The 23,047-nt window shown below is 47.0% G+C and overlaps 1 protein-coding gene across 1 annotated transcript in view; it reads right to left on the bottom strand.

The window, feature by feature from the left end:
• LOC119416417 (protein MON2 homolog) overlaps positions 1-16,732 on the bottom strand; it is a gene marked incomplete at its 3' end in the record, with an annotated part of 20,571 nt that extends 3,839 nt beyond the window's left edge. Inside the window, 2 exon segments of the mRNA XM_037683657.1 lie at positions 16,405-16,506; positions 16,648-16,732. Coding sequence (XP_037539585.1) covers positions 16,405-16,506; positions 16,648-16,674 — 129 coding nt within the window.
• Positions 16,733-23,047: the final 6,315 nt, after the last annotated feature.

The following is a 23,047-nucleotide window of genomic DNA, read 5'->3' as shown; positions in this document are numbered from 1 at the left end:
ATTAGAACTGTTATTTATTAGAACTGTTGTTGTTTATTAGAACTGTTATTTATTAGAACTGTTATTTATTATAACTGCTGTTATTTATTATTACTGTCGTTATTTATTATTACTGTCGTTATTTATTATTACTGTTGTTATTTATTATAGCTGTTGTTGTTTATTAGAACTGTTATTTATTAGAAATGTTGTTGTTTATTAGAACTGTTATTTATTAGAACTGTTATTATATCTGTTGTTTATTATATCTGTTGTTATTTATTATAACTGTTGTTATTTATTATAACTATTGTTATTTATTATAACTGTTGTTATTTATTATATCTGTTATTTATTAGAATGTTTGTTATTTATTAGAACTGTTATTATATCTGTTGTTTATTATATCTGTTGTCATTTATTGTAACTGCTGTTATTTATTATAACTGTTATTTATTATAACTGCTGTTATTTATTATAACTGTCATTATTTATTATAGCTGTTGTTGTTTATTAGAACTGTTATTTTTTTTTACTGTTATTATATATGTTGTTTATTATATATGTAGTTATTTATTATAACTATTGTTATTTATTATAACTGTTGTTAGAGCGGAAAAACTTTGGACTGCAGCCGCCTGGAGTGTGCATGTGCCACGTCACACTTGCAGAGCTCTTCATGCCTCCCTTGGGGATTCCCCCGAAAATCTCCACTCTGTGGGAGCGTTTACATGGCACAAAATTTGAGTGAAACTGCCTCTTTATCTCTGCAGTTCGACTGTTCATTTATACAACACCAGCCCCCACCCTCGCTGAATCCGGAGGTTTTCGAGAAACCTCTCGCAGAGTTGTTAACACATGCACACTACACTAAAGGCGTATATTTTACGCACGCGTGGACCAATTGCATATTTCTATCAATAATGGCGGCGGAGTATAACATACTGCTTTCTGAGCTACGAATGATGGAATATATTTTGATGTACGCTGGAATGTAGCTACTGTGAACAACATTGGTGTTCGGATGAGATGCCAGTCGGATCCAGTTCTAATAACTATTTATTGAATGAGCCTGTCGAGGCGTATATTTCACACGTCGTGCTGGACTACAACATAAAAAATGTATTTATTATTTTATTAACCTTTATTGAACCAGGCAAATCCCACTGAGATCACAGATCTCTTTTGCAAGGGAGGCCTGGGCCTGAAGGCAGACTAACATGCATGTTTTTGGTCTGTGTGGGAGGAAACTTGAGTACCCGGAGAAAACCCACGCAAGCACGAGAAGAACATGCAAACTCCACACAGAAAGACCCCAGGTTCGACCGGGGATTGAACCCAAGACCTTGCTGTGAGGCAACAGTGCTAACCACTAAGCTGTCATGCTGCCAAAATGTGCTAAATAATAACAGTATTAATAATAAACAGTATTTTCTGTTAGTGGTGGGAGATGTAATTAAGCTATTTAAGCTAAATGAAGCTATATGGACATTATGTAATTCAAATTCTGTGACAAACTGATGATGATGTAAAACATATTGCATGCTATTGAAGATGAAAATGAAGACATTAGGTTTTGTTTTTATTTATTAATTCAACACCACAAATTGCATGTCACACAAACACTGATAAGAAAACAGAACAATATTAAAAACACATTAACCTGAACTGTAAACTACATTAATGAACTGGACTCTCTCTGTCTTGTCATCCTGGGTACTGGCACCATGTTGTTTATCTGGCTTGTTCAGGCTGTCACTCCTTTGCTTAATGCAGCTTAAAACATTGAATGGATTAGAAAAAAGAACTGAGGGGAATTTTAAGTGAATAGTTGTTCCAACATCCCTCTCTTCACGGTCCTCCTGCAACGCTGAAGTGTATGCTCTTTCAGAACCAGTCCCTCTGGTGGGAGGATAGCTTCTCGCAGGAAAATTTAAAATAAAAACATAGTTGGTTGTTGTGTAAATGAAGTAAACTGAAACAAACGTTATTAAGAACACTGATTTACATGCTGTAGCATTGCTCAACGGCTATTGATTACCACCGGAGTGGGAAGCCTGACATCATCCTCGTCAGTGCTCGTTCGCTCAGAGACCAGTGTCGAGCTGTTAGATGAAACAGTCCTGCTTGGCATCAAATCTGTCGACTCGTATCCAAAATCCAGCTTTAAGTTTTGTTGCTAATGGGCTTAGAGCCCAGAGGAAAGTCCTTACAGACAGAAGTCCCAGGCAGTGCACATGTGCATTAGGTGAATGTACAAAATTAACAGCACCAACTAATGACCTGGCATGGCAACTACAGCAGATTTGGGGGTGGGGGTATCCTGGTTCTATTTCGTATAGGCTTCGCCCTTTAAGAGCTGTCGCTCAGTGGGTTTATCCCGTCATGTGAAGCATTGCACTGAACAATTAAATCCACACTCACCTGCTGTGTGGGCCCCACCCGGTCCGTATGAATTACGTTAAGAGCAGGTAATCGGCTCCCATTTTTCTTCAGCAAGCTAATAGCACTGTCAGAAGAACGAAGAAGGAAAATTGTCTAGCTTGACCAACCTTAGTTAAGACTGCCTGTGGCCCCGCCACGCCAACCTCCTGCCATCCCGGTGAGTTCTCCTCCCCGAGGAGAAGCAGACGAGCTGTCTTGTTTCAAGGTAAGCGCCGAGGAGTATTTATAAGTGGCAGGTCGCTACACGCTGGACGACGCCATCTTGTAATTTTCCTTTTATCGCCGACTCTCGGAGCAAATCGGATGGTTCCTCCGGGACAGGCGACGTCAGCAGCAGCTCCCCGCTGCTCACACCCTCCTGGAGAGCGTAGTGTCAGAACGAGGGGGGCTGAGCGAATGCTGACCCCCCCCGGACCTTTTTTCGCATCGACGACCACACCGCTCCCAGCCGTCGGTGCCCCCCTCTGGAGCTGCCCGGCATAATCCAGGAGGCGGCTGACATGAAGGGACTTTTTCCGTCCCTCTCCTTCCCCCGCCCAGATCAGATGATCTAGCGGGAAGGTTTCTGGGCTCCATTCCGGCTCGCCGTCCTAATCCCATCTGGCCTCGTTTCCCAGCAGTGACGTCCTACTGGGACGAGGCCGCAGCCAGTCCTAGTAGAATGGAGCGCCGGTTCTCATGTTCGCGCCCATCACCAGAGTGGAGGGGTTTCACCGAGCGGAAATTCCCTCGGTGCCCCCCTGGAGCCAAGCCTGGCGGAGGCTTTCGGAGCAAGATGTCCAAGTTGGACCAGCGTCCTGCACCTCCGGGTAAGCATGACAGATGGTAATGTCGCTCTCCAACCGAGCTCACAAGTGTGCATTCCAGGCGGCCGCAGCAAACAATACGTTAAACTGCTGGCGTACAATGTTCAAGAAGCTGGAGGAGACGCAGCGCTCCCTCTGCAAGGCAGCTGACATAATCCTCAACCTGTGCGCCTCTTTTGTTGTCTGCCGGTCTCGTATTGCAGCCGGAGGACAAGGTTTTCTAGAGGTCCACCTGGCCCGTCACTCCACCTCCCTCTCGGAAGAGCTGCAGAAAGCTTTTTTGTTGGAGGGCCCACATCAACGACGGATGCGCTGTTCGGGACAATTTTCAAAACGTTCCACGGCGGAAGCAGCGTCTTCCCGCTCCGCTACGCCAGCCCCGCCCATCAGACATCAGCCTCTCTCATCCCAGCAACCGGAGATTCAGCGTTTCCCTGAGATTGCCAACAGGCGGCACCCTAGGACAACAAACCGCAGAGCTCACGGGAGAGATGATTCAAAATGACGGTTTGCGGAGGATGTGTGTAAAGATGACACGAGTTTTTGGAATAAAACATAATTTAATGATGAAAGTGTCTGTTTTTTAGCCAGTCTGTCAGCTCGGATGACCTCACAGCGGCTCCTTCACACATCCTCCACACAAAACGAGCCGGTGGCCTTTAAAAAAGGTTTTTCAGAATCACCGTTGCTCCAAATAAGGACGAGACGCTCGCTTGACACAACAGTCGAAGTGAATGTGATCCGCAGAATGAGTTCAGTGGAATAACTCATTTTTCAGCCCAAGCTGCACACTTCCAGGAGCGGCACGCGTCTCACCGAAGCAAACGCGTGCTTCCACGGCGCCTGCAGCCAAACGACACAGCGTTGATGAAGGTGCGCACAGGAGCAGCATACGTCTCACCGCAGTGGTGTCAAACGCGTGCTCCCATGGCGCCAACAGTTTTCACACGCCCCTCCTAAACACACGCTGGTCCACATAGACATGAATGTGAATCGCAGCCCGAGCACGGCACAGGGACGCGCTCAGAGCCCTTTCGAGGAAGCCTTGCCTTGGGTCACGTGGAACACACTTCCACGGCGCCTGCAGCCTTCGTTCAAACGATGTGGCATTGATGAAGGCGCTCGCAGCGCCTCTCAGCGCTCGCCCGCTTGCATCAGCATAAATGTGAGACCGCAGAACAGGTCCAGTGAGAAACCTCACTCTCAGCAGGTGTGGCACGCGCCTCACCAAAGCAAATGCGTGCTTCCGCGGCACCTGCAGCCTTCATTCAAACGACGCGGCATTGATGAAGGCGCGCATAGGAGCGGCACGCGTCTCACCGCAGTAGTGTCAAACGCATGCTCCCACGGCACCAACAGTTTTCACATGCCTCTCCTCAACACACGCCGGTCCACAAAGACATGAATGTGAACCCGCAGCCTGAGCGCGGCAAAGAGGAGCGCTCAGAGCCTTTTCGAGGAAGCCTCGCCTTGGGTCACGCGGAACACACTTCCGCGGCGCATGACAATGATCGGGGCGGTAGACTGGCTGACGTCCATAAAAACATGACGCACCACCTAAACGCGCACCCACTCCACGAACGTTACGTGGTGTGGCTGAGAGCTTGCTCGCCAGACAGATGGATGGCCAAGCTGATAGCAGGGGTTATACGTTGCAACTTACAGCCCAAACCCCTCCGTTTGGAGGAGTTTTTAGAGACGGTCCTGTCATCACCAGACCTGGTCTCATCCCTAAAGGCAGAAGTCCAGGGGTTCCCAACAGAGAGGAAAACACAGTTTTTTTTACTCATTACTTCCTGGTTCCAAACGGACAGGAGGAACGAGAACGATTTTGGACCTGTCAGTTTTCAACAAGGCGATCGTGGGCAGATCACTTCACATGTTGACAACGGGAAGCAGTGGCACAGGCTCAGGTGCTGACGTCACACCCGCTAATTCTGGGCTTCGCCACAAATTGGGAAAAAGCTCGATTCTCCCGGCCCAGACGATTGTTATCTGGGAGTGGAGCTAAACTCGACCACCATGAGGGCTCGTTTATTCCTTTATCACAGACGAGAATCAACACTCTAGAGTTCAGCTCTGCCACGTAAGACTGGGCAGAGTAGTAACAGCTATTTTCCATCATGAAGATGTTAGGAACGATGCCATCAGCTCACACAGTGGCCCGCTGGGCTTACTACACATGAGACGCCTCCAGAGATGGTTTGCTTGTCTGCGCGTGGATCCAGTGAGGCAAAAGAGACGGACAATCACTGTTCCTCCCAACGTGAGAACAGATCTCCAACACTGGAAAAACCCATGTCCACTAGGCGGCGTGCTGTCCTTTCTGCAGCAGCTGATGGACAGAAATTTGGCGTTCAGCACGATTAAACGTATGCTGCAGCCATCTCTTCCTGTCACAAAGGTTTTTCGGAGACAGAACAGCTTTTAATCATCCGCTGATGAAGAGTTTTGTAAAAGGTGAACAGAGAAAGGTGTAGAGGCAACCTCATGTCCACAAGGCGGCGTGCTGTCCTTTCTACAGCAGCTGATGGACAGAAATTTGGCGTTCAGCACAATTAAACGTATGCTGCAGCCATCTCTTCCTGTCACAAAGGGTTTGGAGACAGAACAGCTTTTAATCATCCGCTGATGAAGCATTTTTTTTAAAAGGTGTGCAGAGACACAGGCCTGTTTCACACCCACTTGCTCCACAGTGGGATTTAACGCTGGTCCTGCGGGCCCTGATCAAGCTCCATTCGAGCCACTGAATCAGGTTCCAATTAAATTATTGTCTCTTAAAACAGCCCTGCTGCTGGCTTTAACATCCGCTAAGAGGGAGAGTGATTTATCTGCCCTCTGTCGCTCCGTCATGTCTTAGAATTCAGGCTGACGGCAGCTCAGCTGATCTAAGACCGAATCCAGCTTTTATGACTAAAACATCACGAGCCCCCCCCACACACACACACACACAAATCAGAAGAAGAAGCATCTTTCCATCTTCTCTGTCCTGTGCAGGCGTTGATGTGTCACATAGCGCGCACAGCTGCAATGCGTCAAACTCAACATATGTTTGTACATTATAGAGATGCATCTGCAGGTCGCCCATTATCCACCCAGTGCCTGTCACACTGGCTGTGTGAGGCCATTTCTGAAGCCTACACAGCATCAGATTTAGAGCCTCCTGTCAATCTCAGGGCGCATTCAACCAGAGGTGTCGCATCTTCGACTGCTCTGCATAATGGTATGTCAATGCAGGATATTTGCACTGCGGCCGCGTGGTCAACACCCTGCTCATTTATTCATTTCTATTTATGTGATGTGACGGCTCGTTCCATGACACATTCTGTCCTTAGTGTTTTAACAGAATGAATATTGTCGTTTCAGGGAACCCCGTTTAAACTCACATATGACTGCATGCATTTACAGTGTGAGATGTTATCAGCCACAAGTTGTGACTGTTATTTTGGTTCTATTGTCATTAATCACTTCATGACTATTGTTACCAATCAGTTAATTTGATTAATAATCAGCTCACCTGTTATTAATCTGTTTATATTGTTCAGCCGTGAATCGGTTGATTCATGGCCTTTTTCAGCATCTTCCTTTCCCTGTTGAAAGTTTCCGGGGTGTTCATGCACTCAGAACGCATAACTACACAGCATGCGTCTGTGCATGGAACGCATAATTACGCACATGGAGAGCTGAGTGACAAGACGTTTTTTGGGCAAGCTACCGCTCCATATGGTGTTCGAATGGACCCAGTGAGGCGAGGACCATGTCTGCTTCGCCCTTAACCCACTAAGCGACAGCTCTTAAAGGGCTACGCCTATACTCTTAGAATCTGGGGTTACAGTACGTAACCAACATTTCATGTAAACACTGAATGCGCTCCATGTCAACGTGGACTTTTTCCTCAAATCAACGTCTGAAAAGACCTACGTTCCCCCATAGGGCTGGGCCATATCATATCATTCACAATAATACCGGTAAACAAAACTTGCCCAGAAAAATAAATTATACCACGATATGCTAATTTCATGACATAATACATCATCTAACCACACAGTGTTGGATGACGTATGGTACACTGTTGTACACAGTATGCTGCGATATTCAAGTTGTAAAGGTGAAGGCATGAATGGAGACATCTGAGCTGTGCACTGTTTTAGAGTGGGAGGGACACAGACACATCTGAGCTGAGAGCTTTGTTCCGACAGTTTTTGAGCCAGTCAGCATGAGGGAAGACGTTGCGTTTAGCTTTTCAGCTAGCAAGCTGCTAACTTGGAGTTTCGTCAGTGCAGGCAGGTGAGGCGGGGGTGCGCACAGTTCTATTTCATATAGGCTTCGCCCTTTAAGGCTGTCGCTTAGTGGGTTTTATCCTGTTATGCAAAGCATTGCACTGAAAAATTTAGTCCACGCCCACCTGCTGTGTCGGTGGAGGGGGGCTGAGCGAATGCTCACCTCATCCCACCTCGTTTCGCATCGGCGATCACACCGCTCCCGGCCGACGGCGCCCTCTGGGGTTGACCGGCGTAATCCAGGAGGCTGTTGACATTAAGGGACCCTTTTTTACGTCCCGCGCCTTTCCCACCAGTTTGGATGATCCGGCGGGAAGGTTTTTTCTAGGCTCCAATCCGGCTCACCGTCCTGTTCCCATCTGGCCTAAGTTCCCAACAGGACATCCTACGGGACGAGGCCACAGCTGGCTTTCTTAGTAGATTGGGGGGCCGGTCTCTCCACAGTCCGCGGCCATCTCCAGAGCAGGGGTTTCACTGAGCGGAAATTCCCTCAGTGCCCCCTGGAGCCGAGCCTGACGGAGGCTTTTATCGGAGCAAGATGTCCAGGTGGACCAGCATCCCGCGTCTCCAGTTAGCGTAACCCAGACAGTGACACCGATCTCCAACTGAGCTCACCAGCATGCGTTCCAGACGGCCGCAGCGAACAACACGTTACGCTGTTGGCGTGCACGTTCAGAGGCGGGAGGAGACGTATGCTCCGTCTGCAGGGCAGCTGACGTCATCCCCAACCAGTGCACCTCTTTGCTGTCTGCCGGCCCGCATCGCAGCTGGAGGACGGAGTTTTCAGCATTTCCCTGAGACCGCCAACAGATGGCGCTCTAGGACAACAAATGGCAGAGCAAATGACAGTTTTGACGGAGGATGTGTGTGAAGGTGACACAAGTTTGGAATAAAACACCATTTAATGATTAAAGTGTCTATTTTTAGCCTGTCTGTCAGCTCAGATGACCTGACAGTGGCTCCCTCTCATACCCTCCACACGAAATGAGCCGGTGGCAAGACGTTCCACGGCCGTCTCGCTGAGCTTCAGCCCCGTCCGTCAGAGACCGGCCCCTTTCATCAAGGCAACAGAGTGACCAATGTTTTTCCCAGAGATCCCAAGCAAACGGCGCCCTGGGCCAACAAATCCCAGAGCTCATGGGGGAAAAGATTCAAAATGACGGTCTGCGGAGGGTGTGTGTAAATATGACAAATGTTGAATAAAACATCATTCATGATCAAAGTGTCTATTTTTAGCCAGTCTGTAAGCTCGGATGAACTCACAGCGGCTGCGCACACATCCTCCACACATAACGAGCTGGTATCCTTAAATAAGGGTTTTTTAACTCACCAGTGCTCCAAGACATGACGAGATGCTTACACGACACAATAGTAAGCGAAATAAGTTGTTGTCAACCCGAGCTGCACGATCCTCACCCAAGCGGTGTCAAACGCGCACTCGCGCGACGCAAACAGCCTTCACCCAAACGGCGTTACGTTGATGATGGTGCACACACAGCTCCCCGGTGTTCACCAGCCCACATCGGCATAAATGTGGGACCGCAGGTCGGGTCGGACCTCGCTCTCAGCGAGAGCGACACACGCCGCACCAAAGCAAACGCGTGCCGCCGCGGTGTGGGCAGCCTTCATCCACCGCATCTCAGCACTCAGCCGCTGACGGCAACATAAGCGTGAGACAGCTGAGCGAACCCAGTGACGAACCTCGCTTCCAGCGAGAGCGGCGCGCGTCCCACCAGAGAAAACGTGTGCTCCCGCGGGGCTCGCAGCATTCACTCAAACGGCACGGCATAGATGAAGTCGCGCTCACTGCTTCACAGCGCTCGCCCGCTCATGGCGGCATAGATGCGAGATCTCAAAGCGAACCCAGCGCGGGACACAGCTCGCGGCAGAAGCGACACACGTTTCACCGCAGTGGCGTCAAACGCACGGCCCCACGGCGTCATCAGCTTCCACATGCTTCTCCTCAACACACACCAGCTCACCTAGACATGAAGGTGGATCCGCGGTCCGAATGCAGCACACGGGCGCGTTCAGAGCCTTTTCGAGGAAGCCTCGCCTTGGGTCACATGGAAAACATTCCCGCGACACATGACGGCGGTCGAGGTGGCGGACTGGATGACATCTGTACAAAACATGGCGCATCACTTAAACACGCGTCCACTCCACGAACGTTACGCGGAGTGGCTAAAAACATGCTCGCCAGACAGATGGATGGCCAGGGTGTTAAGCTAGGGTTACACGTTGCAATTTGCAACCCGACCCCCTCTGTTCTAAGGAATTTTAGAGACGATCCTGTCATCACCAGACCAAATCTCATCCCTAAATGCAGAAGTCCAGGAACTTCTGATAAAAGAGGTAATCTCCAGAGTTCCCAACGGAGAAGAAAACACAGGGTTTTACTCACGTTACTTCCTGGTTCCCAAAAGGACCGGAGGAACGAGACCCATTTTGGATCTGTGATTTCTCAACAAGGTGATCATGGACAGACCGTTTCACATGTTGACAACCAGACAGCTGTTGGACAACATCCAGAGAAACGATTGGTTTGTTCCATCGTCCTAAAGATGCTTATTTTCACATACCGATCATCCCAAAACACAGAAAATTCGTACGTTTCTCCTTTCAAGGGGTGAAGTATCAGTACAACAGGCTGCCGTTCGGGTATTCCCTCGCGCCTCATACGTTATCAAAGTATGTGGAGACGGCCCTGCAACCGTTACACAGAGCAGGGATGAGAGTTTTGTTTTACTTGGTCAACCTGTTGTTGCTGTCACGCTCCAGACAAGAAGCAGCGGGACAGGTCCAGGTGCTGACATCACACCTGTTAAATCTGGGCTTCGCCATAAATTGGAAGAAAAGCTCTATTCTCCCGGCCCCGACAATTGTTATCTGGGAGTGGAGCTAAGCTCAACCACCATGAGGGCTCGTTTATCACAAACGAGAATAGACACTCTGAAAGACCAGCTATGCCATGTAAGACCTGGCAGAGTAGTAACAGCTGTTTCCATCATGAAGCTGTTAGGAATGATGTCATCGGCTCACACAGTGGTCCCGCTGGGTTTATTACACATGAGACGCCTCCAGAGGTGGTTTGCGCGTCTGTGTGTAGATGCAGTAAAACAAAAGAGACAGATGATCACTGTTCCTCCCTCCGTGAGAGTAGACCTCCGACACTGGAGAAACACCCTGGTTCTGTCGGAGGGAGTCCCCGTCAGCAGACCCACGTCACACGTGTCAGTCTTCACAGACGCGTCGCTGTCAGGTTGGGGGGGGGGGCATGCCTATCTCAAGCTGTAGGGGCGATGTGGCCCATCACACATCAGCCCACAAACATTTTTGGAGTGTCGCACGGTGCTGAACGTGATTCAACACTTTGCTCCTGTGATGCAGAATCAACACGTCTTGATTCACACAGACAACAAGGTTACTGCTGCGTACATAAACCGGCAGGGGGTGTGCGCTCAGCCCAGATGTTACACACTGCGCAAAAACTACTGTGTTGGGCACATCAAAATCTGCTCGCCATCAGAGCAGTGTACAGTTCCGGTGTTCTGAACAAAGGGGCAGATGTGATGTCCAGGGGCAGCCCATGTCATGGGGACTGGACTCTCCATCCAGACCTGTTGGCCCAGACGTGGCAGGTATTTGGCAAGCAGCCGTGGACCTATTTGCGACACGAGAAAATGCTCAGTGTCAACTATGGTTTTCTCTGAGCCCGCGAGACGAACCACTGCTGGGGGTGGACGCATTGCCCACAGCCCATGGCCCAAAACGCTTCTGTACGCGTTTCCTCCACCTCCTTTGAGTTTACAGTTCTTGAACCGAGTTCAGGAGGAGGGATTGACAGCTCTCCTGGTGGCCCCCGAGCGCGTGGACGCACCATGGTTCCCAGTCCTGCGACGCCTGTTATCGGGGCGCCCATGGAAACTGCCGTGGAGGGAGGACGCTCTCCTTCAGGCAGGTGGAGCGATCAGGAGTTACCCAGAAATAGGCCAGCACCTGTGGGTCTGGCCGCTGAGCGGACCCACTTAGAAGGGATGGGTCTCCCACAGGATGTAGTGCGCACAATCTAGGATTCATGTGCTACATCTACCACAGCGCTGTACACAACAAAGTGGACAGTTTTCAGCGCTGGTGTACAGAGAAAGGTGTAGAGGCCACCTTCATGTCCTTTAGGCGACGTGCTGTCCTTTCTGCGACAGCTGATGGACAGAAATTTGGCGTTCAGCACGATTAACGTACGCTGCAGCCATTTCTGCCAGCCACGAAGGGTTCGGAGACAGAACAGCTTTTAATCATCTGCTGATGAAGCGTTTTCTAAAAGGTGTACAAAGACGCAGGCCTGTTTCACACCCACTTGTTCCACAGTGGGATTTAACGCTGGTCCTACAGGCCCTGATCAAAGCTTCAGTTGAGCCTCTGGATCAGGTCCCAATTAAATTATTGTCTCTTAAAACAGCCCTGCTGCTGGCTTTAACATCCGCTAAGAGGGTGAGTGATTATCTGCCTTCTCTGTCGCTCCGTCATGTCTCAGAATTCAGGCAGACGGCAGCTCAGCTGATCTAAGACCAAATACAGCTTTATGCCTAAAAACATCATGAGGTCTTTTAAATCAAGAGCGATATCGTTGGAGGGGTTTTCCCTTCTCCCACAAATCAGAGGAAGAAGCGGTTTTCCATCTTCTCTGTCCTGTGCGGGCGTTGACGTGTTACATAGCGCACACAGCTGCAATGCGTCAAATTTAACATTTGTTTGTGCATTATAGAGATGCATCTGCAGGTCGCCCGTTATCCACCCAGCGCTTGTCACACTGGCTGTGTGAGGCCATTTCTGAAGCCTACAGAGCATCAGATTTAGAGCCTCCCGTCAACCTCAGGGCATACTCGACCAAGGGTATTGCATCTTCGACTGCTTTGCATAATGGTATGACAATGCAGGATGTTTGCACTGCGGCCGCGTGGTCAACATCCTGCTCATTTATTCACTTTTATCTACGTGATGTGACGGCCTGATCTATGACACATTCTGTCCTTAGTGTTTTACAGAATGAATATTGATGTTTCATGGAACTCCGTTTAACTCACATCGGTCTGCATGCATTACAGTGTGAGATGTTATCAGTCACAAGTTGTGGTTTTTATTTTGGTTCTATTGCTACTAATCAGTTCATGACTACTGTTACCAATCAGTTCATTTGATTAATAATCAGCTCTCCTGTTATTATTAATTTGTTCATACTGTTCAGCCGTAAACCGGTTGGTTCATGGCTCTTTTCAGCATTTTTCCCTCCCCGTTGAAATTTTTTCCGGGGCGTTCATGCATTCAGAACGCATAGTTACACAACATGCGTCTATGCATGGCACACATAATTACGCAATGCGTAATTATTTACATGAGGAGCTGAGTGACAAGACGTTTTTTTGGGCAAGCTCCTGCTTCATACAGTGTTTGAATGGACCCAGTGAGGCGAAGACCACATCTGCGTCGCCCTTAACCCACTAAGCGACAGCCTTAAATGGCGAAGCCTAAACAAAATAGAACGTTGGTTACGTACTGTAACCCCAGATTCTATGAATATAGGCATAGCCCTTTACTCACTGGCTCCTGAATGGCTGAAGAAAAGTTATTTGGGAGCCGATTACCTGTTCTTAACGTAATTTATACGGACCGGGTTGGGCCCACACAGCAGGTGGGCGTGAACTCAATTTTTCAGTGCAATGCTTCGCATAACGGGATAAAACCCACTAAGTGACAGCCTTAAAGGGCTACGCCTATATTCATAGAATCTGGGGTTACAGTACGTAACCAACGTTCTGTTTGGTAGACTGTGAGCTTGGTTCTGTTGACGTGGCGGGGCACCCCACTTATATAATGGCAGGGGAAACATTGAATGCATCAACCACCTATTTATGATCAAGTTGGACCGTGGAGCCTTACCTGAGTCTGACTGTGCACTAACAGCGACTGGGAACTGTGCAGCTCAAACCTTAAGGGCAGCTGCTTTCCTGAGGATCAGGAAACTGGCTGATGGTTCTGATCAGCAGTCCTTTCAGGCAGCATTTCATTGGTTTTCAGCATTTGTCACAAGTTTTGGAAGTTATAGCTCATTTAAAGGCAACATATTATTTGTTGTAGGTTTCATTTATGCTCAACATGTTTTAAGCTTCATTTTATTTAGTTTATTTGGGAACTGTACCTGTACTTTAGATTTTGTGGTGGATTTTGTTGATCTATATTTGGTGCAGACTTTTTCATTCTAAATAACAGAAAGATCATTTTTATTATTTTTTTATTTTTATACTTTGAGACTGAATACTTTACTAAATAAAGTAATTGCAGTAAAATTAACCCATGCTGTTTGTTTTTTAAGCTTTTATATAATACTGCAAAGCAACAAGTTAATTTAGTCAAATGAATAACTATGATTTCTGTCTTTTTTTTTTTTTTTTTTGTTATATCACAAAATTTATCGTTACCGGCTCTGAAATATCACAATATTATCCTGATGCTTGCTCAATAATCCAGGTAGAAAAATCTAAAAAAGTTAAGTCTGGTCCTCTGGACATTCAAAAAGACTGAAGTGATTCGGATGAAAGACAAAACGTTTCTACTTTTTTTTTTTTTTTGAATGTCCAGAGGACCTGATTTAACTTTTTTAGATCACGATTTTATATTTGGTCCATATCATCCACCTAGGGCTGGGCGATATGGACCAAAATGAATATCTCAATATTTTTATAAAAATTGCGATATATGATATATATCTCTATATTTTTTCTTTCGATAAAGTAATAAAAATATATTTGAGTCAAAGTTTTGTCCCAATTGTCACACAGGCACATTTATTAACAAACATCTGTAACTGTACACAATTAATGTCTAAAAAAATAAACTATGTACATATATTAAATAGTTTATTTTTTATACATCTATTTACATATATTAAATAACAATCCTCTTCAGCTGGGGGCGGCTGTGGTTGAAAGGCTAGAGCAGTAATCCTCCAATGGGAAGGTTGGGGGTTCGATTCCACCAGCAGTCACATGCTGAAGTGTCCCTGGGCAAGACACTGAACCCCTCATTGCCTCTGACGTGTGTCCCATCAGTGTTTGAATGTGATAAAGCTCTGATTATTCTTTGTATAGATCTAGTAGAGTGCTGTATGAGCGGGTAAATGAGGACACAGATTGTTGTAAAGAGCTTTGAGTGTCTTGATAAGACAGAAAGGAGCTGTGTAAGTACAGTCCATTCAGCTGCGCCACCTTCACGTTAGCAAGTGTGTGTGAACTGCAGCTCCGACAGACCTGTCTCCTTCCTTGAAGCAACCCACGGGTCAGAGCTCATTTAGCCGTGCTGTGCCTTTAATAGGAACACAGAGAGGAAGCGTGACATTAATAAATTAGCAGTTTATCATATTTCTAAAGATCCGGTCCCGTCAGCTGTTGAACAGGACGGCTAAAGCGTTAGCCATCTTGTTAGCCATTAAGGACTGTGTCTTTACAGATATGATAAACTGCTGATTTATTAATGTTGTGCTTCCTCTCTGTGTTCCTCTAAAAGGCACAGCACGGCTAAATGAGCTCTGGCCCGTGGGTTGCTTCAAGGAAGGAGACAGGTCTGTCGGAGCTGCAGTTCACACACACTCAGCTGCAGCGTTTACTTCTGCTTAACGTCTCCTCTCCTCCTGCCCTCCCACCTCCTGGAGAAGCAGGAAGGAGAGGGGGAGCGCGGCTGAGGGCTTTGTGTTTGTGTTCGAGGAGGTAGAAGGAGGGGGGCGCCTGGGAGAAAGAAGACAGCATAATTTCCAAGTATAAAACTATATTGTTTTATATCGAGATAGTCTCAACCTATATCACAAAAAAATTATCTCAGTATTTTAAAAATATCGAGATATCGCCCAGCCCTACACCCACCCCTATTCCCCCACCATGTCTGTGTAAATGGGGGCTGAGTCCTGGATTCAGAAACCTTCAGTTTCAGAGAGAATGAGGGCTGCTGTCGTGTAAATGAACGGCTGAATGTTTCACGTCGTGTAAACGGGGCCTCAGACAGGCTGCCCTGTATCTCTATCAAGTGACAAATTTCATAGATGGATGATAGGCTGACGTCTACTTTTTAGTGCCATGCGATCTACCCATAATACATTTGCGATCGACTGGCAGATCGTGATTGACGTATTGGGCACCCCCTGGTTTAGATTCTTCCCTGCTTCAACACACCTGGCTGAAATGAATATGTTAATAACAGGCTTCTGCTAAACCTGAAGATATTCTGAGGAGGTACTTCAATTATTAGAATCAGATTGTGTTGAAGCAGGGAAACAGCTAAAACAAGCAGGACAGTGGGCCACGAGGACCAGGGCTGGGGACCCCCGATGTACAGAATTCTAAAGCTCACTTTGTTGTGGAGAAATGCAGTAAGAAAGGTGAGGCTGCACTTTAACAAAAGAAGCAGTCTCAGTACCAGTATTTATTTTGTTCTGCCTGAACATCCCAAAAAATATGTAGGCAATGTTTTTATTTAACATTTTTCAATACAATGATGAAGTACAGGCCAAAGCAAAACTGAGTATTTTTCCCAAAATGAGCAGCAACTGCATGTTGTTACTGTTGCCACAAGTCAGGCATCTTGAATCCAGATGTTTAAACTGACCATTAGAGAATAAGGCAGTAATTAATGATCTGGAACAAACTAAAAAAACTACACTTAGCTGTAGCTTTTTAGTTCATTATCAGTACATTTGTTGTGACGGAATTAAGATTTCATCTTTGTTTTTTTTTGTTTTTTTTATGCAATATATCGTTATTTTCTACATATAAATAAATAACAGTTGCAATAATAAATATTTAAAGTTTATCCATGATATGCAGGCTCTAGCTGGAAAAAGAACTAACCTCCAACAGGTGACCTGTCAGGGGTCGCCACAGGATCTCAATACGGTCCATGTTCACCAGGCCCGTTTCCAGCAACTTAGCAACCGCAAACAGAGAAGGTTCCTGACCAACAACCAGACGAAAAAAAATGCATGAAAATAGAGAAAATACTTTGTATTCAAAAGCATATTTCTGGCATTTAACCCAAAACAGTCTATTAAACATACATTAAAAAAATCAGTGAAATAGAAAAGCATTTGTCACCTTGTTGTTTCCATAAGCCATTTCCATGGCCTCCAGAGAGAGTGAACAGAGTGCATTGATCAAGTGATGCAAAGACACGTCATCCAAGTACCTACATCACACAAAGAGTCAAATAAAATACAGATTATACACATACATTTTACTGAAATGTGTTAGACTTTCTTAAATGGAGTTCTATGGGAAAAACTTATGAACTATTTTTATCTTACATTTAAAAAGATTCAGTTTGAAGAAACAGAGCTCAATTCTGATGGCCAGTTGTTATGTCTGCAGTCTTCCCCATATTGAACCGAACTGAGACAACTGAACCAAACTGAAGCAATTTAATGTCACCTGGGGAACCTGTGCAGGTGCTTTGAGTTTAGTAGATGATTAGTGTCACACTCAGTTTAAAACACTCATGCCCTGCAACATTTGGCCTGATTTCTTCACAGTATTTTAATTTTTTGAAATCCTGTTTTTGTGGGTTTTAGATTGCGGGTCCTGACTATCACCTATTAAAGATTAACTTGTTGAATAAAATTATGGAAGTTAAACCATTTTTCCATGATATTCTGATTTTTTGGAAAGGGTCTGTAATTATGTCTGTGTAGCTGATGTGGTAAGGGAGGGGTAGGGTGGGAGACGATTTTGTTGTATGTTTTATTTATTTATTTTTTTACTTTGAGTGTGTGTTCTAAAGAGCGAAGCATTTACAGTGTTGTCAAATGTTATTTGCAAGCGCTTTTAGCAGCAGCAGCTAGCTGTAGCACTTTCAGTGTTCAAGTTCAAGAATCCTTATTAAGGGGCAATTTGTTTCCCAGTCAGTAGGCACATAAAACATATACAGGTCCTTCTCAAAAAATTAGCATATTGCAATAAAGGGCATTATTTTCCATAATGTAATGATAAAAATGAAACTTTCATATATTTCAGATTCATTGCACACCAACTGAAATATTTCAGGTCTTTAATTGTTTTAATACTGATGATTATGGCATACAGCTCATGAAAACCCAAAATGCCGGTCCCAAAAAATTAGCATATCATGAAAAGGTTCTCTAAACAAGCTATTAACCTAACCATCTGAATCAACAACGTAACTCTAAACACCTGCAAAAGATTCCTGAGGCTTTTAAAAACTCCCAGCCTTGTTCATTACTCAAAACCACAATCATGGGTAAGACTGCCGACCTGACTGCTGTCCAGAAGGCCATCACTGACACCCTCAAGCAAGAGGGTAAGACACAGAAAGAAATTGCTGAACGAATAGGCTGTTCCCAGAGTGCTGTATCAAGGCACCTCAGTGGGAAGTCTGTGGGAAGGGAAAAGTGTGGCAGAAAACGCTGCACAACAAGAAGAGGTGACCGGACCCTGAGGAGGATTGTGGAGAAGGGCCGATTCCAGACCTTGGGGGACCTGCGGAAGCAGTGGACTGAGTCTGGAGTAGAAACATCCAGAGCCACCGTGCACAGGCGTGTGCAGGAAATGGGCTACAGGTGCCACATTCCCCAGGTCAAGCCACTTTTAACCAGAAACAGCGGCAGAAGCGCCTGACCTGGGCTACAGAGAAGCAGCACTGGACTGTTGCTCAGTGGTCCAAAGTACTTTTTTTGGATGAAAGCAAATTTTGCATGTCATTCGGAAATCAAGGTGCCAGTGTCTGGAGGAAGACTGGGGAGAAGGAAATGCCAAAATGCCAGAAGTCCAGTGTGAAGCACCCACAGACAGTGATGGTCTGGGGTGCCATGTCAGCTGCTGGTGTTGGTCCACTGTGTTTTATCAAGGGCAGGGTCAATGCAGCTAGCTATCAGGAGATTTTGGAGCACTTCATGCTTCCATCTGCTGAAAAGCTTTATGGAGATGAAGATTTCATTTTTCAGCACGACCTGGCACCTGCTCACAGTGCCAAAACCACTGGTAAATGGTTTACTGACCATGGTATTACTGTGCTCAATTGGCCTGCCAACTCTCCTGACCTGAACCCCATCGAGAACCTGTGGGATATTGTGAAGAGAAAGTTGAGAGACGCAAGACCCAACACTCTGGATGAGCTTAAGGCCGCTATCGAAGCATCCTAGGCCTCCATAACACCTCAGCAGTGCCACAGCCTGATTGCCTCCATGCCACGCCGCATTGAAGCAGTCATTCATGCAAAAGGATTCCCGACCAAGTATTGAATGCATAACATTGGTTACGTACTGTAACCCCAGATTCTATGAGTATAAGCGTAGCCCTTTAAGGCTTTCGCTTAGTGGGTTTATCCCGTTATGCCAAGCATTAGCACTGAAAAATTTAGTCCACGCCCACCTGCTGTGTGGGCCCCACCCGGTCCGTATAAATTACGTTAAGAGCGGGAAATCGGCTCCCAAAAATAGCTTTTTTCTTCAGCCATTTAGGAGCCAGTGAGGCTTGACGCTTAAAGGGCTACGCTTATACTCATAGAATCTGGGGTTACAGTACGTAACCAACGTTCTATTTCGTATAAGCTTCGCCCTTTAAGGCTTTCGCTTAGTGGGTTAAGGGCGAAACAGATGTGGTCCTCGCCTCACTGGGTCCATTCGAACACTATATGAAGCAGAAGCTTGCCCAAAAAAAGTCTAATCACTCAGCTCCCATGTGCGTAATTACACATTGCGTAATTATGTGTGCCATGCACAGACGCATGTTGTATAACTATGCATTCTGAATGCATGAACGCCCCGGAAACATCAACGGGGAGGGAAAAAACGCTGAAAAGAGCCATGAACCAACCGGTTTACAGCTAAACCATATGAACAGATTAATAATAACAAGAGAGCTGATTATTAATCAGATGAACTGATTGGTAACAATAGTCGTGAACTGATAAATGACAATAGAACCAAACAACAGTCACAACTTGTGACTGATAACATCTCACACTGTAATGCATGCAGACAGATGTGAGTAAAACGGAGTTCCATGAAACAACAATATTCATTCTGTAAACACTAAGGACAGAATGTGTCATGGAACGGGCCGTCACATCACCTAAATAAAGGCGAATAAATGAGCAGGGTGTTGACCACGGAGCCACAGTGCAAAATGTCCTGCATTGACATACCATTATGCAAAGCAGTCGAAAATGCGATACCCCTGATAGAGTGTGCTCTGAGGTTGACAGGAGACTCTAATTCTGACGCTCTGTAGGCTTCAGAAATAGTCTCACACAGCCAGTGTGACAAGCGCTGGGTGGATAACGGGCGACCTGCAGATGCATTTCTATAATGCACAAACAAATGTTGACGCATTGCAGCTGTGCACGCTATGTAACACGTCAACGCCTGCACAGGACAGAGGAGATAAAAAGACGTTACTTCTTCTGATCTGTGTGAGGGGAGGGGGGGGACGACCCCCTCCAACGATATCGCTCTTGATTAAAAGAGCTTGTGATGTTTTAGGCATAAAAGCTGGGTTGATCTAAAATCAGCTGAGCTGCCGTCAGCCTAATTTCTGAGACATGACTGAGCGACAGAGAGGGCAGATAAAACACTCACTCTCTTAGCGGATGTTAAAGCCAGCAGCAGGGTTGTTTAAAGAGACAAGAATTTAAGTGGAACCTGATCCAAAGACTCAAATGAAGCTTTGATCATGACCTGCAGGACCAGTATTAAATCCCACTGGAAACAAGTGCTTGTGAGACAGACCTGCGTCTCTGCACACCTTATAGAAAACGTTTCATCAGCGGATGATAAAACCTGTTCTGTCTCAGAGGATGATTAAAGGTTGTTCTGTCTATGACAACTTTGAGACAAAAGAAAAACACGGTTGCAGCATACAATAGTCATGCTGGACACCAGATTTCTGTCCCTCGGCTGCTGCAGAAAGATAGCATGTCGTCCAGTGGACATGAAGTGGCCTCTACGCCTTCTGTACAGCAGCGTTGAAAAACTGACCACTTGATGTGAACAGCGCTGTGGTGGATGCAGCACGTGACTCCAGAATCGTACGCACTACATCTTGAGAGAGATCCATCCTCTCAAAGATCCGCACAGCGGCCAAACCACAGGTGCTGGCCTATTCTGATTAATTCCTGATCGTTCCTCCCGCCTGGAGGGAAGCGTCCCCCCTCCACGGCAGGTTCCACGAGCGCCCTGATAACAAATGTCGTAGGCCTGGGAACCATGATGCGTTCACGCACTTGGGGCAGAGGAGCTGCCAGTCCCTCCTCCTGAGCTCGGTTCAGAAAACCGTGATACCAGAAGGAGAGAAGAAGGTGAAAGGCATTACGACCACAGGCTGTGAGCATGCACATCCACCCAGCGGTGGATCATCCTATGGCTCCACGATAATTATAATTGACATTGAGCGTTCTCTCGTGATGCTACACGTCCGCAGACGCTGGAAGGATTTCTACCGTGTCTGAGCCCTAGCTCTGGGTGGAATACATGAGATGTACCCACTCCAATGGAGAGCAGATTGGATGTGCCCCACACAGCATCTGTCTCACAATGTGGCACATGGGTTGAAAAATGCATACATTTCCTGCTAGTATGTACGCAACAGTCACTTGCAGTCTGAGAATCAAAAACTCTGATGATTTTGCAGCTCAAGGTCAGTGTTGAGTCATATTCAAAGATCCCGTGCGACACTCCAAAAACATTTAAAAAAGCCGCTGTGTGGAGAGCCACAGCGCCCCACAGCTTGTTAAATGTGTGTGCGTAGGTCTGCTGACGGAAAACAGCTGATATCACTCAACCGATTCACGTGAGTTGCACTGCAGAATTAAAGAGGCTCGGGGCATAATGGAGCGTTGTTTCTCACAGCTCAGAAATTGACAAACTAGAATAAATCTCATCTTTCCGGTTCATTGGGACCAGGAAGTGATGAGAGAGACCTTGCGTTTCCTCTCCATCTGAGACTCTAGAAATTACATTTAAAAAAGAATTTCCTGAGCTTCTGCTAGAGGGGACGAGATCTGTTCATAAATGACAGAAAAAACGTCACAGAGTTCCTCCACACCGGGGTTTGAGCTGAACTGCAGCGTGAATCCCGGATGAAAACGGTTCGCCCATTCGTCTGGAAGCGCGCGTTCATTGCCACCCGTTTATAAGCTATAAAGCGGGCACGCATTTATGCTGTGAAAACTCACATACATGCTGATGTGAACTGGAGCGCGCTGAGTGAGAGTGCAAGACGTTGTGTGTTGCTGCGGGAAAACAGCTCATGTGTTGTGTTCACGTTGTGTGCCGCTGCTCCGTGTAACGCTCGGGAAGCAGGTGCACATATGAGCCGACGCGCCCTGAAGGGTTGTGTGTGTGCGTCCTCATGCGACGCTTAAGCCAAGGATTGCCGCGGGGGCGTGCGTTGGCACTGGTGCGGTAAGGAGGCACCGCGCACCATCGGTGGAGCGGGGTTACCATTGGCTCGGTCTGCAGAAACACGTTCATTGTTTGCTGCGAATCATGTGAGCTTTTGAGTGATCCCACGAGCTGCAATATTAATTCAGACAAAAAAAACCTTCTTCGAGGATGTATGAGCTGAGCCGCTGTGAAGGCTTATGGAGCTGCTGACGCCGCGGGAGCGCGCGTTAGCACTGGAGCGGTCAGGAAGCAGCGCGCGGCATCGGTGAAGCGAGGCTACCCCTGGCTCGGTCTGCAGAAACACGTTCATTCTTGGCTGCAAGTCACGTGAACTTCAGAATGATTCCACGAGCTGCAGTATTAATTCAGAAAACCTTCTTCGAGGATAAAGGAGCAGAGCCGCTGTGAAGCTTGTGAAACTGCTAACGCCGCGGGAGCACGCGTTGACACCACTGCAATGACAAAACGTGTGTCGCTTCTGCCGAGAGCAAGATACGTTGCTGAGCTCATACCGTGGTCTCACGTGAACGTTGATGTTAACGGCGGGCGCTGAGAGCTGCGTGCGCGCTTTCATGCCGCGGGGGCGCGCATCGGCACCGCTGACAGTGAATGAAAACAACCTTAAAAAGGCTAATTCGTGATGAGTGTGTGTGATGGGGCCGCTTGTCAGATAAACCATGCTGACAGCCTGGCTAAAGACACTTCATCATAAAATTTTGTTATTTCACAGTGTCATCAACACACCTCCAGCGACCGGACACCTGATTACCTTCCGTTGAGCTCTGTTTGTTGTCCTGGAGGGCCCCCTGTTGGCGAAGTCCAGGAAAACAAATGAACTTCTGGCTGCTGGGGACGTCTGACGGGAGGGGCTGGCGTAGCAGAGCTGGGGAGGCGTAGAACAGCCGTGGAACATCTTGAAATGATCTCTCGCTGATGAAAGAGGATCACCAACAAAACTCCTGCAGCACTTCCTGAGAGGAAGGTGGAGTGACGAGCCAGGTGAACCTCTGGGACCTCGTTCTCCGGCCGCGATGCGGGGCGGCAGACAGCAAAGGAGGCGCACCGGTTGAGGATGACATCAGCTGACCTGTAGACGG

Source organism: Nematolebias whitei, chromosome 10, assembly GCF_014905685.2.
Source record: "Nematolebias whitei isolate Nwh7 chromosome 10, NemWhi1, whole genome shotgun sequence".
In the NCBI taxonomy this organism is placed as follows: domain Eukaryota; kingdom Metazoa; phylum Chordata; class Actinopteri; order Cyprinodontiformes; family Rivulidae; genus Nematolebias; species Nematolebias whitei.
Note: the sequence above shows the minus strand (reverse complement) of the source record. Positions and strands in the feature narration are given on the sequence as shown.